Consider the following 18,139-nt stretch of genomic DNA (forward strand, 5'->3'; position numbering starts at 1 on the left):
ATCATCAAGTATTCCTCTTTAAACAGCCAGTGAAGATTTCCGTTAAAAAAATGCAGCAACATCACAAAGCGTTATAGGACGTATACGTCCGGCTAGTGATGATGGTGCTGAGATGCTTCTCCACGACCCGCCACCACCTCCTAGAGTGTACACATGACACGACCCAGAGTCTTCTAGGCCACATAAAATCTTATATTGCCGACTTATTTTGCTCACTCCAAACTCAAATATGCACGGGCGGCAGGTAGTGGACGGTGGAGGAAGCCGGACATAGTCACGAGTCATTGGATTGACTACGAAAGAATTTTGTCTGAATCCCTCACAAAAAGCAAACCATCAGCTGAATCAATTAGGGCACGACACCGTGAATTATATCCACAATCAACGTGTGGAGGATTCAGCGAGATTTGGAAAAGTGGCTCGCTGGCATCGTCTTCGTAGACCGTGTACATGTGTCCGGAAGAGAAACCGAGGCATGGCTTCGGAGTATACGAGGTCACAAACTTGCCCTCTTCTATCAGATCGAGCCATGAATTACAAACACACTTGCATATTATAATGCTTTCACTCGGGAGCCTTCCCAAGATATCTATAGTCAACTCTTCCGGCAGATTTGTAAACAAATCTCTCCTCATTATCACCAATTCCACACCTGCGGATGAAGAAAAACAAACATCATAGTAGAAATTATGGCATAGAGAAAATAATTTGAAACTTATAGAAATTAATTAAGGCAAATAATGTGACAATTCATGTATTCTAACCTTGATGAATAGAGTAGTAGTTAGAGCTGCAAAAGATGAATTAATGTGCCTGTTTTTGGATAAATTTGTGTGGCTAAACTGAGCCTTTTGTAGGCAGTAATTATAATTTTTTTTTATTTTTGGTATGAAATTAAATTAAGGTATGATATTTTGAATTGGGAACATATATACAATCTGTTTAGTAAATAACTCAACTAATCCTCCTATATTTATGGAAATCAGTTATTTAAAAAAAATCAAGATTTTATATTACTTAGTTGACTTAATTATGGAATAGATATTTTTTCCAAATCAAATATTGAATTATTGTTAGTAAGTACCAATCTTCCAGCCTGTAATCTTTAACCTAAAATAATAAATATATTGTTTGGTAAAAGGAAAGAAATATAGATTTACATAATTTACTTAATGTGAATTATTGTTTCCCGTTAAAAAATAGACTTATTATGTGAAGAAATCAACTGAATATTTAAGGAGTATAAATTAACAATGTAAAAAAATAGATCTAATCAATTACATAATTAACTCAACTACTCCTCCGAGAACATTTAGGTATTACATTATTTAAAAAATTTCAAATTTTTATAATCAAGAAATTATTTTCGTTGAGTTAATTATGGAATAGATTAATTTTATTTTTATTCAAATTTAAAAAAAACAAAATTTATTAAATTCTCCCAGTTAATAATACATACTAAAAGGAAGTTTACCGTTCTGAACAGGATTAATAAATTATAAATAGTAGTATCCTTTTTCTTTAATCCGAAACTAGTGCAGTTATTAATAATGAAGAGTTTATATTTCTATATTTATTATTTCTCTTATTTTATTGAAATAACGTCGTTTTAACATCACCAAACGACATTAATGCCTTCCGCAACGCGTCCCTTACCCGTCACTTATCTCGTCCCGGAGTGACGGAACGGTTAAGGGACGGCGTTGCAGCCTTCCGTCTCCATCCCGTCACGGAGAAACGCCCGTCCCGGAGGGACAGCTCGCGAGACGTCTTGCCAAGCGCGTTGGCGACGTGGCGAGCTCCGGTTCGTCCGTGACGCCCACTCGCCGGCCCGCGAGTGGGCGTCGTTTTTATCCGGAAAAATGTTTTTTTTTTGTTTTTTTGTTTTTTTAAAAAAATTTAGGAAAAATTCAAAAATTAAAAAAAAAATCCCAAAAAATATACTAGCTGTTTATAGGCATTTTTTGCAATTTTTAAATTTTTTAACCCTCCAATCACTTCTATAAATATCAGATCATTCCCACAAATTAATCTACCATAAAAAATTATGTCATTTTTATTTTTTTAGGATTTTAATTTTTTGTTTTTTTATATTTTTGAATTTTAAGTTGTATTTTTATTTTATGTTGTAATTTTATTTTATTTTTAATGAAGTGTGTTTTTTTAATTGAATTTGGTTGGAAATAAAAATAAAAAATGAAATTGAATGAATAGTAATTTAAGAGACGGTTAAGAGACGGACGGTTGCAGGTTCCGTCATGAAGTAAAAAAGTACAGTGGGGCCCGCGAATAGTAATTTAAGGGACAGTTAAGGGACGGTTTATTGACAGCGTTGTTGATAGCCTAATTTTTCCGTCAATGGTTCAACTAAGAAAAATTTAAACTTTTTGATTGAATATCCAATTTCATTATTTGAACAAACTTCAAAATTTAAATGAATATATGAAATAAATATTACATTTATGAATTAAAAACTGACCTAAATCTATCAAAAGCCTTTGGAGCTTAGCATTGTTAGCGTGTTGCAAAAAATTAGATAACACGGCATTTTTCAGTGTTTTTGGAGTAGATATAAAAGCGATCACGATCCAATGTGAACAACAAATCACCGTTGTCCAACGATTTCATGGGGAAGACACGTCCAGTGAATCTAGGATCTACAGGTGGTAGTAAGCTAAAGGTATGTTCTTTTATCTAGGAATTATCATCGCCATAGTTGTTCATCGGCCAAATAACAACTACGCAACCACTATTACAATCAATAAAACATAGCCGGCCCTCCAAAGTAAATAGTCGATATTGGTGAGGCCAATACTCAATAGAGTCAGGAGTTGGAGGGGAGAAAACAATTAAGAGCTCAGTTTCAAGATCAAAGCAACAAAGCCGGTGTTTCCCCTCAAACACCCAAAACCAGTGAAGATTTCCGTTTAAAAATGCAGCACCATCACAAAGGTGTGTAGTGCGTATGCATAAGTTTGGTGATGGCGCTGACGATGGTGGTAATGATGGTGATGGGACCCTTCTCCATGACCCTCCTCCTCCTAGAGTGTATACATGACACGACCCAGATTTGTCCTGGCCAGATAAAATCTTATACTGGCGACTTATTTTGCTCACTCCAAATCCAAATATGTGCGGATGCCTAGTAATAGGCAGAGGAGGAAGCCTGACATATTCATTGGATTGACTACAAAAGGAGTATTGCTCGCATCCCTCACAAAAACCAAACCATCAGCTGAATCAATTACGACACGATAGCGAACACTAGTTTGACGATCAACAAGGTGTGGAGGATTCAGATAGATTTGGAAAAGTGACTCGCGGCCCGCCTCGTCGTCGTAGACCGAGTACATGTGTCCGGAAGAGAAACCTAGGCATGGCTTCGGAGTATACGAGGTCTTAAACTTGCCCCCTTCTATCAGATCGAGCCATGATTTACAAACGTGCTTTTAATAGGGAGCCTTCCCAAGATATCTATCGTCAGCTCTTCCGGTAGATCTGCAAACAAATCTCTCTTCGTTATTGCCAAATCCATACCTGCGGATGAAGAAAATTAGAGATGCTTAAGATGAATTAATGGGCTTGTTTTTAGTGAAATTTGTGTGGCTAAACATTTGTAGGCATTATATATATATATATATACGCGGTTGATTACGAATTAATTTATTTTTGGTATAAAATTAAATTCATAGTATATGATATGTTAAATCGGAAACATTAATATAATCTTTTACATAATTCAATCAAGCAATCCTCCTACAGTTATGGAAATTCATTTAAGTAATACTATTTTTTTAAAAATTTTGAAATCAAGAATTTATTTTACTTTATTGACTTAATTATGGATTAGATTTTTTTAGTTGAAAAATATTCAAATTTTCTCAGTATAATCTTTCATCTGAAATTTTACCGTAATCTTTAATTTTAAAATAATAAATAAATAATAGAGACATTATGTAAAGAAAACATCTCTATTTATAGAAATCAACAAAGTTAAAAAGTATAAGGCATATTAAAAGGATATATTGCAAGGAAATCTGAATGAGTACATAAACCCCAAATTTAATTATTGACAATCCCCATGGTTTTCAGCTTTCCTAATACTCCATCCGTCCACGATTATATAATTGAACATTGTCAATCCCCAAGGATTTGAGGGAAATCAAGCTTGGGGTAAAAATAACGATGTTGGAATCGTTATTTCTTCGAAGAAAATCATATGTCAGAGTAGCTCTAGTGTTTTCGAAGAAGATAAATAGCTGATAATTCAATACGAACATCAGGTCACCATTTGCCAAAACTTTGAGGGGGAAAAGAAATCCGTTCTCGTCTAGTAGTCGGAAACTATATTGCTTTATCCAAGACTTTTCATCTCCATAGTTGTTCATCCTCCAAATTACCACCTGATAATAATCTACATCATTATGTAAACATAGGCGACCATCCAAAATACATAGATGACATTTGTCAAATTTGAGTCTCGAATATTCACCAGGAGGAAGAGAAAAACTAGTAAATAGTTCAGTTTCAAGATCAAAGCAACAAACCAAGGGTTTCTCTTCGGAATCATATGCCAACCAGTGAAGATATCCGTTAAAAAATGAAGCGTAATCTACACTCCTTAATCTAGAGGTACCTAGTGATGCTTTTGAGATTCTTCTCCACAACCCCTCTCCACTTCCTCCTTTTAGAGTATATACATGACATGACCTTGATTCTTCGCAACATAAAATCTTATACTGTCCACTTAATTTACTCACTCCAAATCCATATACGCACCCAAATCCACATATGAACCTCCGTGTAGGCACAGGAGGAAGCTCGATATATTCACGGGTGATTGGATTGCATACGAAAAGAAGTTCGCGATTATAAACTCTGTATACATCCCGCATCAAAAGCAAACCGTTAGCTGACCCAATCACGAGACGCTTCAAAGGATCCGGTGAATAATGATCGCGAGGAGGAGGCAAGCCGAACAGGAAAAGCGGCTGCCAAGTCTCGTCGCACATCGCGTAGCTGGCGCTGTCTTTATCGGGGAAAATGAGGCATGGTTTCGGATTATATGACGCTGCGAACTCAACCCCCTTTATCAAATCGCGCCATGATTTTTGAACGCACTTGCACCTCATAATGCTTCTAATCGGGAGTTTTCTTAAGATCTCATCCGTTATCTCTCGTGGTAGATTTGTTAACAAATCTTCCTTGTTTGTTACCCTAAATTGGGGCAGAACACTATCACCAGCTTCTTGAGACTCTGAGCTCTCTCCAACCCAAAGTTCGGTTCCACTATTTCCTGTCATGTTAGAAGCAACCGTTGGAATAATTAAATGAACAATTACTTGAAGCGCTCTATGATGATTAACCAAGAACAACGAAGAAAGAGCAGCGTACCTTGATCCATCTAGAATTGAACGGCGGAATTGCTTTGTTCTTCACAATAGTCTATAGAGAGAGTATATAGATATCGAGAGATATATCATACCTTTCTATAACCCTAGCTTATATTTATATAAAATATAAGATCTTTTATTTTCTATTTGGTCCAAAATTTAATCTTTATTAGATCACTTTAATTGAGCAACCGAAAGATACCCATACACATTAAATTAGTCATGTGGAAGCCCAAATTTCTAATAGCAACTGCGAAAATTAAACCACCAAAATTACAGCCGTTTATGGAAGATATGGTCCAGATTAGTAATGAATTTTATTTTATAAAATATTTCATTTGCTTCTCAAAAGCTTTTAACGTCTAATGGGGCAAATAAAGAGAAATTTCGGAATAAGGGTTTAAATTCGCTGACGTTTCGTAATTAGGGATTCAATTCACTGACCTTTCGTAATTTGAGATCGAGGCATGCTTATTCTTCGCAATAAGGGATTTCTAATATTTTAGCTTATTTATTTTAAACAACTTAAGATAATTCTTAAAAAATAATATATAAATGAATAAAAAAACCTCGGGCTCGGAGAAAGGTTTCAATTGGTCGTCCGCCACCAAATTTGCACTCATCTTTCTTCTTCTTCCGCCGCAATTAAGTAGTAATACAGGGAAAATCAAGAATTTACAAAATACATTTTACCAAATCAATTTTATATCAATTTATAAGCGATTAATTAGTCTGTCCTATTTTCAGTAAATATCTAATCGATATGATGGTATTTAGAGTTCTTATAATATTTTCACAATTTATTAATATTGGACAAAATATTCTTTTAATTATATTTATAACTTATACTCCTATTAAATTAAATTAATCCTCTTATACTTATGGACGTAATTACGTGTATTATTTTGAAATTTTAAAATAAATAATTTACAATGATGCCAAACTTTGTACCCTAAAAAACATCTTTCTACTCCAATTATGTACTAAGTAGTAAAATATTCATTTGTTGAATTATTGGCCGAAGATCATATTATATGCATGCGTGTATATTCTTCCCTTAATGAAACATTCGATTAATTTTTAACTAATTTCTTAAAAAATCTTCCTTCACTTTTACCAAATCTCAATTTTTTAAATTTATTTATTATTAATCCTATTCTAACTGGAAAATGTTGTGAATCATGTAAAGTATATTTCTAATCGATATGATCGTATTTAGGGTACTTATACTTCTAATCATATTTAACTGATTACTCCTATTAAATTAATCCTCTTATAATTTTGGAAGTAATTACGTATATTATTTTGGCCTAGTTTCTAAATATATATTCCATCACTTTTACCAAATGCTTTTTTATAATCTATTAATAACCGATTAATCCTATTCTAATCGGGAAACGATGTAAATAATGTTAAGTAAATTTAATCGGTATGATCATATTTTGGAGTTCTTAAAATATTTTTACAATCCATTTATTTGGAAAATAAATTATTCTTGTAATTCTATTTATAACTGATCAATCATACTCCCTATGTTCCACACTAATAGAGACATTTCATTTTCTGCACTCATTTTGAAAAAATGATATTAAATAGTTAAACTGGAGAGAGTCAAGTAAGAGAGAGAATAATGTAGAGAAGAATCTTATCTACAATATTCTCTCTCTTACTTTATTTTTTCTCTACTTTAAATATTTATAATTATTTTTTCAAAATGAGTGCGCAAAATGAAATGTCTATATTACTGTGAAACGGAGTGAGTATTAAATTAATCATATTATAACAAAGGAAGTCATTATATATTACTCCATTCCCCAAAATTTGTCATCATTTGATCCAAAAAGAATTTTTAAAAATGTAATAAAAAGTGGGAAAAAAACTTTGTGTAACGCAGATCCTACTAGTTATATATTAGTTTTATAATAAAATGTGAAAGTTAATAAGTTCACATATTTTAGCGAAAGAACTTTGAATGTAAGACCATCCACAATGCCGCCCGGGCGACCGCCCAGCGGTTCGCTGGGCGGTTCGCTGGGCGGTCTATTGCAGTCGCCCAGCGGGCGAATGGAGAGAGAAACCGCGCAGCGCTGGGCGGTCGCGTGGCGCTGGGCGGTGCGCTGGGCGGTCCCCTCGGCGCTATTGCAGCGCCCGGATCGCCCAGCGCACCACCTAGCGCGAAATTTAATTTGTTTTTTTTTCGAAACACTATATATACGCGCTTTGCTCGTCATTTTCATTCGCACCACTTGTTTTAACGAGTACTCTCTCTATCTTAATTTCTGTACAAGATCAACAGGGGAAATGGATCTCAACAACGAGCCTAGTTCCGGGTGTAGCGGGTCACAAACTTCGTCGATCTCCGTGGGAAGTGGATGGGGTCAGATGCCCGGGCACTACAACATGTACCCGTGGATATTATGTGGCTAAGCTATGGCTGAGCTATTGCTGGGCTATTTGCTTGTTTTGATGATGTAGCAGTTGGATTTTTAGTGTTGATGATATGGCAGTGGCTAGGCTATTCCTATTGTGGATGGTCTAAGTAGAGATATTGAAATAAATGGAGTTACGTAGATGAAGATGACTAAGTGACATGACATCTTTTGTCCCTTTGGAGTAGATGAATAGGCGACATCACAAATTCATTGTCCAACACTTTGAGGGGGGAAATTTCCCCATCGATATCTTGTAGTAGGTGGAAGATATATTCTTTTACCAAAGAATTATCATCTCCGCAATTATTCACTCACCAAATAACAACACTATTAATGTAATCACATAAATAATCTTATAAACATTATCAGCCCTCCAAAATACAAAGTCGATATTAGCAATGTGTGCCACTATCATAGACACAAAGTAGTAGGAAAAACCGGTAAAGAACTCGGTATCAAGATCAAAGCAGCAAATCATGATTTCTCCTCAAAATCAGAGATGTTTCTCCATCGACCCTCCTCCCCCTAGTGTCTATACATGATATGACCCGGAAACATTTAAAATCTTATACTGCCCAGCTTACTCCAAATCCAAATATCGACCTATGGCATAGATAAACAAACGAGGAAGACCAACATATTCACGAGTGACTGGATTGCATACAAAAAGAATATTAGCGGCTCCATTAAAACTGTGCAGTCGTATCCTAAAGAGAAAACGTTGTAAATCATAATCCATTAATATTGGAAAAAAAACTAATTTTCTAATTCTATTTAAAACTGACTAATCCTATTAGATTAATAATTTTATAATTATGGAATTCATTACGTATTATAGCATTTTAAAATCATGAATTTCCGATACCAAACTTTTCCTCTCAAAAATCATCTTTCTACTCTAATACTTATGTAAGTATTAAAATTTTTTGGTTGAATACAATTGTTCACTATATACCTTCATCTTTGGTTTTTCTCGATCGCTTTCACTTGTGTCCATTATTTTTAATTGGGACACCGAAACAGAAGACATTTTTTAAAGTATAGATGTTGTATTTAGAAACACAAATTATGTCCTTAACAAAATGTCCTTAAAACATCTTTTTTTGTAATGAGTATATAATACTCCCTCTGTCCCAAGGTAGATGTCACACTTAGGAGATGACACGAGATTTTAGGAAATGTTATTTTGTGTGTTAAGTGGTGAGAGAAAATATAATTTTATAATTGATGTGAGAGAGAACTTTTTCCAAAAAAAAAGAAATATGACGTCTTTTGTGGGACAAACTAAAAAGGAAAGTGTGACATCTACCTTGAGAGAGAGGGAGTATCATATTTTATTTAATCAATTTCCATATCATTTATATATACTTTAGTGGTCCAGATTCCAATGTCTAAATAAAGGAAACGTTAATCATATTATAAATAAAGATTCCAATGAAATAAAGCCAAAAACATGTAAGGATCTATTAGATAAAAAATATTACAATAATCTATTAAAGGTACAGAAATGTTTAGCCTAATCATATGTCAATGCTTGAACATTATGAAAGCCCATTGTTTTGAGCGAAATAAAATTTGGGGTATAAATAGTGATATAGGAAGAAAGACATAACAATGGTTTAAGAAGACCACCTGTGGCTGTCACAGTTTCAGTATTTTTGGAGTATATAAATAGATGATTTTGTACTACAATCAACAAATCATCGTTTGCAAAAACTTTGAGCGGGAAAATAGGTGCATATATATCTAGTGGTTGGTAGAAGGCATATTTTTTTATCCAAGATTTGTCATCTCCATAGCCGTTCATACACCAAATAACAACAGAATCATCAAACTGCAAAATACCACAGAAGCATAGCTGGTCCTCCAATATAGATAGCCAATATTGTCCATCTAAAAATGCCAAATCTTCTTCACCAACATAATCACCATGAGGAAGAGAAATCATAGTAAAGCGCTCAGTTTCAAGATTAAAGCAACGACAAACCAAGAGATTCTCCCCATAATACCATTCCTCAGAATCATATCCCCTAAAAACGGGTTTTATGTAAACAGATGCCAACCAGTGAAGATTTCCGTTAAAAAATGCAGCAATTTCAAGGCGCGGTATATGTCTATCTGGTGGTCCTGTTGCGATGCTTCTCCACAACCCTTCTCCGCTTTCTAGTGTGTATATGTCGCAATAGGATGACCTACAGTCATCACTAACACATAAAATCTTATATTGTCTACTTAATTTGCTTACTCCAAATCCAAGTACCACTCCACAATGGCTAGAACGCTTATAACACATAAGTCTCTCTAAACGACGAGAAATTAGTTCCTTTAGAGGAGGGAGCTCGATACACTCACGAGTCATTGGATTGCATACCGAGAGAACATTATCACATCCATTCCTCACCAAAAGCAAACCATTAGCTGAATTAATTACGCCACGACGTTAACCTTTATTGCGACGAGGAAAGTTGAATCGGACAAGTGGCTGAAAGGTCTCGTCGCAGATTGCATACCCTAAACCATAATTGAAAGCCAGGCATGGTTTAGGAGTATACGACGTCGCAAAGTCACCCCCTTCTATCAGATCGCGCCATGGTTTGTAAACGCACTTAAACCTCATGATACTTCTAATCGGAAGTCTGCTTAGGATATCTTTGCATATTTCTTGCGGTACATACAAATCATCCTTCATAAAAGAATAATTCAAATATTAAGTGTTACTATAACTTAAGATAATTCTTGAAATAATGATATAAAAATAAATAAATAAATAAATAAATAAAACCTCGGGCTCTGAGAATGGTTTCAATTGGTCGTCCGCGACCAGATTTACACTCATCTTTCTTCTTCTTCCGCCACAATTTTGTACATGGAAAAATCAAGAATTTACAAAACTACATTTTACCAAAATCAATTTTTATATCAATCTATAAGCGATTAATCCTATTTTAAGTATATTTCTAATTGATATGATCGTATTTAGAGTTCTTATAATATTTTTATAATTTATTAATATTGGATAAAATATTCTTTTAATTATATTTAGAGCTGATTACTCCTATTAAATTAATCCTCTTACGTGTATTATTTTGAAATTTTTAAATAAATAATTTACAATGATGCCAAACTTGTACCCAAAAAAACATCTTTCTACTCCAATTATGTACTAAGTAGTAAAATATTCATTTGTTGAATTATTGGCCGAAGATCATATTATATGCATGCGTGTATATTCTTCCCTTAATGAAGCATTCGATTAATTTTTGACTAATTTCTTAAAAAATCTTCCTTCACTTTTACCAAATCAATTTTTAAAATTTATTTATTTCTTATTAATCCTATTCTAACCGGGAAATGTTGTGAATCATGTAAAGTACTATATTTCTAATCGATATTATCGTATTTATAGTACTTATAATATTTTCATTATCCATAATATTGGAAAAACTATGCTTCTAAAATCTAAATTCTAATCATATTTAACTGACTACCCCTATTAAAGTAATCCTCTTATAATTTTGGAAGTAATTACGTATATTATTTTGAAATAAAATAAAGAATTTGTAATAATATTAAACTTGTCCCCTTAAAAATCATATTACTACTCAAATTATGTTAGTAATAAAATTATATTTGTCGAATTATTGGCCAAAGATCATATTATTGCATTTTTGTTATTGTATTTTAATTTAAAAACAATTTTTATAGTGTTATATTTCATGTATTTTAAGTTTTCAAGGTCTGTGTATTTCATGAGTACGTCAATACAGACACAAGCATTACCAACACAATATATTATTGCATATTTTTGAAGAAGAATCGTAAAAAGAGAGAGAAGTAGTGTCTAAATATATAGAGAAAGAGAGACCGGTGGAAACCAATCCCATAAGGGCTCGTTTGTTTTCCATGACGGTCTAACCTATGTTACAATATTGTAAACTCCAATCTCATGTTTAGGGTTGGAGTTAGTAATCACATACATTTGTTTGTTTGTACATACACGTATCTCACGTTTGTAAACACTCTATTTGGTATGAGGTAGCCAAACTGTAGATACACACATAAATTCACGAATTTATCCTCATTAATATTTCATAATTCCCAGATTGTCCTCATTCCCCCATTTTTGGGGCTGAACTAAAAATTTCGCACTAACCCTAACATGTGTGAAGAAGGTTGATGAGATGATGAACTCCTCTTCCACGACATCTTTTCCTCAGCAAAACACTTGATGAGATGATGGACCTCGTCTCTATTCCGCTGCTCTTGCATTAGATAATTGACCTGCGTCCGAGCTCTCTCAAGCTCAGCGTGCAGCGCTGACACCACCGACATGTGTGAAGAAGGTTGGTCTGCCTGATGAGCCCAAATGCAGCTGATGATTTCAGCTACTCTTTCGACATGGTCAAAGCGTTATTTACATTCTAAGGCGACTCCTACCGCCACTAACCGATCCACTCGAAGTCGGGGCCTCGACCAGACTCTTAATTCTGCAAGCCATGTTCATACTCAGGCAGTTGATGTATAGGATAATATTGAATTTCACCTCTCTGCACAACAAATTTGATGGGGAAAAAAGAATAGTACCTCCATATCAAATTGAGCATATTTTTACCTCCGTGAAATCGATGGTGTCTTCTTCTCACTAGCTATGCCACTTCGATCATCCTTCCACAAAATCCATATACTAATTTAGTTCATAATCTTATAAGTTCAGCATATGACAAGGTTTTTTTTTCTTTCTACTCGTTGAAGTCTTCCAAATCCACAAGTTCGAATCACAAAATGAATAACATCATCCAGTCAAACACTACAACTAATCTTTCTTGAACCAATAATCACCAACTCCATCATGTCAAACAATACACAACAAATGACTCCTTAAATAAGAGAAATTCAAGATTTAAATAGAATATGTCAATGTGTGCACACAATGAAACAAACAAGAGGAAGTATAGCAGTTAAAAGAAGCATTGATCCACCTTGGAAGGTGTCAGGGTGTGCGAGAGATCGGACAAATGCGGCGGCGGCGAGACGGAGCTCGAGCGCAGCCCCCTATCCCATCCAAAGACTTTAATCTTAATCACATCCAATTTGCTTCAAAGGACAACAACTGAAATTGATTTAGAACGTAGTGTAATTGATATCTCATCATTAAGAAACACCACAACCTCCAAATTTTTGAGATTTTTGAGAAATAAATGAATCCAACCAAGGCTCCCTAGATTGATTTTGAAATCTGAATTACAAAAAAAAATAAATTGTCACGGCAAATGCAGCAAGTCTAATGACATCGAAATTAATTGAAAGGAACAACATAAAACCAATTTAGAACCTCATCTAATTTCCAAATCGATCAATTGCAAACACACAACCCTATCAATTACTGGAAAGATCACAGAAGAAATCTCATAGACATACACTCAAATAAAACCCCAACCATCGAATCTCGCAGACGTCTTAGTCGTTCTCTATCGCCCAATTAATCAAAACAAAAAAAAGGTCGTACCTGAAAATATGATTCGCCGCTCCTGGTAACTGCCTTTTGAGAAAATTTGAATTTGGCGTGAGGAATAGGGATGTAGATAGAAGAAGGTGGAGGGGCAATAAGGTCACAAGTACTTGGTAAAGCCAAACGGGAAAATTGTGATAATGCCTATCGCTGGCTTTTGTTGTGTTAGAGTTATCTAAAGAAGAGTAGTTAACTAACATGATTTGAACCGGGTCGCTTTTATTTTCCCGGATCAGGAAGATTCACTAACATGGCAAACAAACGGAAGATATAAGGGAGATAAGTGGGCTTATCAATGCCTAACATGGCAAACAAACGAGCCCTAAAAATCGGAAATACATAAAAACCACCACACAACATTTTGTACGTAAATAACATTACTTTTCTTTGTACACTGTATTAATATTCGTCATTGCTAATCAAGTCCATTGATTTCTTTATACACTAGGGTCTAGGGTAGTGTTTGCCCCTAGTATGTTCCTATAAATAGATCACATTTTGTATTTTTAATCACAATTATCTTTATATATGTGACAAATAATATAGTTACATAATGAATAATACTAATTAAAAAATATTCATTTTTAACAGTTATGCCAATTTTTAATTAGTTTTTTACTTATCAAACAAAGAATTTAGAACTAAATTACTCCCTAGGTCCGTAAAATATTGTCCAGTTTTATCATTTTGGTCCGTCCGTGAAATGTTGTTCACTTTGCTTTTTTTTCATTTTTGGTAAATGGACCCTATTTTTTACTAACTCATTACACTCACATTCTATTATAAAACTAATATAAATCTGGAGCCTATATTCCACTCACTTTTTTCACATTTCTTAAAACTCATGCCGAGTCAAACATGGACAACATTTTGCGACGGAGGGAGTACAATTTTATATCAGTTGCATAATTTTACCAAATTAATAATTTCAATTTTTTATTAGACATACTCGAGACTACTTTAGTGGTCAAGATCCCTTTAGTGGACACTCCCCCATTACAACAAAATGTGTTGAATTTATAGCAGGAATGGAGCGGGATAAATATAATCAAATGATCTAACGAGATAAAAGTAAAAACATAAAAGGACCTAATAGACAAAATATAATATTACAAGAATCTTTGATACAGACATGTTTATAGCCTAATCAAAACTCAATGCTTGAACATTATGAATGCCCATGGCTTTGAGGGAAAGAAAATTTGGGGTATAAATGGCAATATAGGAAGAACGACATAAAAATGGTTTAAGAAGACCACCTGTCACGGTTTGAGCATTTTTGTAGTAGATATATAGTTGATTTTTTGAATGCACTGCGAACAACAAATCATCGTTTGCCAAAACTTTGAGCGGGAGAACAGGTCCAAGTATATCCGCTGTTTGGTGGAAGGTGTATTTCTTTATCCAAGATTTGTCGTCTCCATAGTCTTCCATACACCAAATAACAACACGATTAGACTGCAAAATACCGTAGAAGCATAGCTGGTCCTCCAATACACACAGCCGATATTGTCGATCTACAAATGCCAAATCTCTGTCCCCGGCATTATCAACATGAGGAAGAGAAAAACTAGTAAAGAGATCCGTTTCAAGATCAAAGCAACGACAAACCAAGAGATTCTCCTCAGAATTATATCCCCCATATCCATATTCCTCATAACCGGATTCCTTGGAACCAAATGCCATCCAATGAAGATTTCCATTTAAAAATGCAGCAATATGAACGCCCGGTATAAGGCTACCTAGTGTTTGCGTTGTGATTCTTCTCCACAACCCTCCTCCGCTTTCTAGGGTGTATATCTCGCAGTAGGATGACCTGGATGCCCTAGAATAATCACTAATCGATACAATCTTATGTTGTCCACTTAATTTGCTCACTCCAAATCCAAGTACCACTCCTCTACCGTTATAATACTCACTATTCATAAGTGTCATTAGAGGAGGAAGCTCGATACACTCACGAGTCATTGGATTGCGTACAGAGAATATTATCGCATCCATTCCTCACCAAAAGCAAACCATTGGCTGAATTAATTACAGCACGACGAGAACCTTTATCGCATCGAGGGAAGTTGAATTGGAGAAGTGGCTGGAAGGTCTCATCACAGACTGCATACCCCAGACCATAATTGAAAGCGAGGTATGGTTTCGGAGTATACAACATCGCAAAGTCACCCCCTTCTATCAGATTGGGCCATGATTTGTAAACGCATTTAAACCTCAAAACACTTCTGATCGGAAGTCTGCTTAGGATATCTTTGCATATTTCTTGCGGTAGATGCAGATCATCCTTCATAAAAGAATAATTCAAATATGAAGGTTTATCTATTGCTTTGAAAGAACTTGATAATTCTTGAAAAAAAAAACATATAAATGAAAAAAAAACCTTATGCTCTGAGAAAGGTTTACACTGGTCATCTGCCACCAGTTCTGTTCTGCCTCATCTTTCTTCTTCCTTTGCCGCAATTCATTCACTGCAGCCTAATGTTGTGATAGGGGGAAAATCAAGCATTTACAAAACTATTAAATTTTGATTAAAATTCTACTAAATCTTTATCTCTACTTAGAGTTAGATCATACACCTACAAACTACAAAGTCTCAAAAATACTCAACATCTTGCACTAATCATGCCTATAATCATCCCCTCCCAGTAGTTTCTCTATTTGAATTCAATACCAGATCCTCATCTTTACACTACAAAGCCTTTCTCAGTTGCTATTATTTGGGTAAATGCTTACTAATTTTACAACTTGGATACAAATGTAGCAACATAACACAAAATGTAATTGATTCATCAACCCAATTCAACAATTACTAACTGCAAATAACATCTAACTAGCATCAAACTTTACTTATTCATCAAACTAGCATCTATTTCATACTTTGCTTGATTAGTAGTGAGTGTGTTCAATTAGATATAACAAGTTGCAGGCGATGATATCAGAATAAGTGGATTATGATGAAGACTGGTGCAATAAATTCATATTTATTCAACAAATATTCTAAATCGCATAAGAAATTTAATCAGCTAACTTTCGTGGATAGCAGACTGACTTGATTATAAGAGGAGAAGCGACGAGGGGGAGGGGGAGCGGTGGCGGAGCGAGAGACCGGCGGCGGAGCAGGCGGAGCGAGAATTTGAGAATGAGCGATGTGAGAATTGGAGAAGAATTAGGGCACAACTCTGCATGAACAAATTGTAATTGGGCCATAAAATTGTAATTCGGCCCACAGAATTGGTGGGTTTAATTTAGTGGGCCATCAAATATGAGTGATTTAGTGGAACTGGGGGTCGGGTACATTATAAAAAACGTAAAAAGTAAAATGGGATAAATTTCGTAGGATACATAAATTAAAAAAAAGTGACAAATTTTCAGGGACAAAGAGAGTAATGTTTAGTGATTTTAAATATAATTAATAAAGTATGTGAGAGAATATAAGACATAAGATGTTAAAGTAATGAAGAGAAGAGGTTAATTATTGCCAAAGGAAATGTTTCACTTAGATTGGAAACATACTCCCTCCGTCCGTCATTAATTATCCACTTTGGTTTCGGTACGAGTTTTAAAAAATGTACAGAAAAGTGGGTTAAAAAGTTAGTGGAATATGAGTTCCACTTTTATTTATTGGCTTTATAATAAAATGTGAGTGTAATAAGTTAGTGGAATGTGGAGCCTACTTACCATTTATGGTAAAAGTGAAAGTGGAAAGTTAATGGGGGATGGAGAGAGTATCTCACTTAGGTTGAGACAGAGGGTGTTTTTTTTTGTTTGATACATGTGTACCAAACCCGCCTTTGGCGGATCCGACTAATCCTACTTGAACGGGTTTACAGATTAAGGCCGAAAGTCTCTCAACAGATGACGGAATTTGAATCCATGACCTGAAAATCACCACGGCTCCGCACTGCCAACCACGCTACGATTTATCAGTAAAAAGAAATACTTATGTTTTAATAATGTGAAAATGTCAAATTGAGCTGACCACATGCAAATGAAATACTTCCAACTCGAAGAAAGTTGGCTTTGTGAATATAAATGCATATTTGTAGTAATAATTTTTGTGAATAAAGCTAGCTAAGCTTTCTTCCAAGACAAGAAATATAAAGGCCTTTCAAGAAATATGCATAAATATAAGTATGACAAAATAAATATGAAGGCCTTTCAAGAAATAATAGGCATAATATGATAAAATACACCATTTATATTTGAATATTAGAGATTGGAATAGACTAGATCTGAGGATACAATATTTTTTATTAGGTGTCGGTGGTTTTAAATTATATTCATGGTGTGTTTACATTTTTTTGTCAACGCCTAACTAATTACACAAAGTCAAAAAAAGAATGACTTGACAATCAAGTGGTCAAAATTAAGTCTAATTTAAGCTATCTATGCATATATATATATATATATATATATATATATAGGGAGATGATCAAAATAAGTATGTGTTTAAATCCAGAAATGCAGACCAAATCTCAGCCCTAGGATTAGATGATCTAATGGTCAATAATTAACCAAAAACACGGAAGGTCATAATTAAGCAATTTTAGGTCATATTATAATATTTGGATTTAATGTCATACTAAGATCGTTTTAGGTCATGCTTTGTTAGCATGACCTACAAATTACCTAATTATGACCTAAAAGTGCCCTAATTATGATATTGTTCTGCGTTTCTGTATTTAAATTCAGTTTTGCATAGATCAAAACCCTATATATATATATATATATATATATATATATATATAGGGAGTTTTGGAGATATTTACAATAAAGTTATTTAGATTAAAAATATAATT

General features: G+C 34.3%; 2 protein-coding genes across 6 annotated transcripts; both read right to left on the bottom strand.

The window, feature by feature from the left end:
- Positions 1–4,339: 4,339 nt before the first annotated feature.
- LOC121758589 (putative F-box protein At1g50880) lies at positions 4,340–5,459 on the bottom strand. Its single transcript, XM_042153959.1, has 3 exons — positions 5,395–5,459; positions 4,918–5,296; positions 4,340–4,403 (listed from the first exon to the last, which is right to left on the bottom strand). The coding sequence occupies exons 1-3, from the start codon at positions 5,402–5,404 to the stop codon at positions 4,397–4,399; spliced, it is 396 nt and encodes a 131-aa protein (XP_042009893.1). The 5' UTR covers positions 5,405–5,459; the 3' UTR covers positions 4,340–4,396.
- Positions 5,460–11,888: 6,429 nt separating this feature from the next.
- LOC121757974 lies at positions 11,889–13,550 on the bottom strand. Of its 5 annotated transcripts, none has more exons than XR_006041292.1 (5): positions 13,332–13,548; positions 12,994–13,061; positions 12,805–12,919; positions 12,410–12,490; positions 11,889–12,312 (listed from the first exon to the last, which is right to left on the bottom strand). XR_006041292.1 is itself a non-coding variant. In XM_042153418.1 (4 exons), exons 1-4 carry the CDS (start codon positions 13,532–13,534, stop codon positions 12,240–12,242), a joined length of 444 nt encoding a protein of 147 aa, XP_042009352.1. In that variant the 5' UTR covers positions 13,535–13,550; the 3' UTR covers positions 11,889–12,239. The 5 variants fall into 5 exon arrangements, 1 of the variants encoding a protein (XP_042009352.1); XR_006041291.1 differs by having other exon boundaries at positions 12,805–12,935; positions 13,332–13,547; XR_006041290.1 differs by lacking the exon at positions 12,994–13,061 and having other exon boundaries at positions 12,805–12,935; positions 13,332–13,537.
- Positions 13,551–18,139: the final 4,589 nt, after the last annotated feature.

This window comes from Salvia splendens, chromosome 12 (assembly GCF_004379255.2).
Source record: "Salvia splendens isolate huo1 chromosome 12, SspV2, whole genome shotgun sequence".
In the NCBI taxonomy this organism is placed as follows: domain Eukaryota; kingdom Viridiplantae; phylum Streptophyta; class Magnoliopsida; order Lamiales; family Lamiaceae; genus Salvia; species Salvia splendens.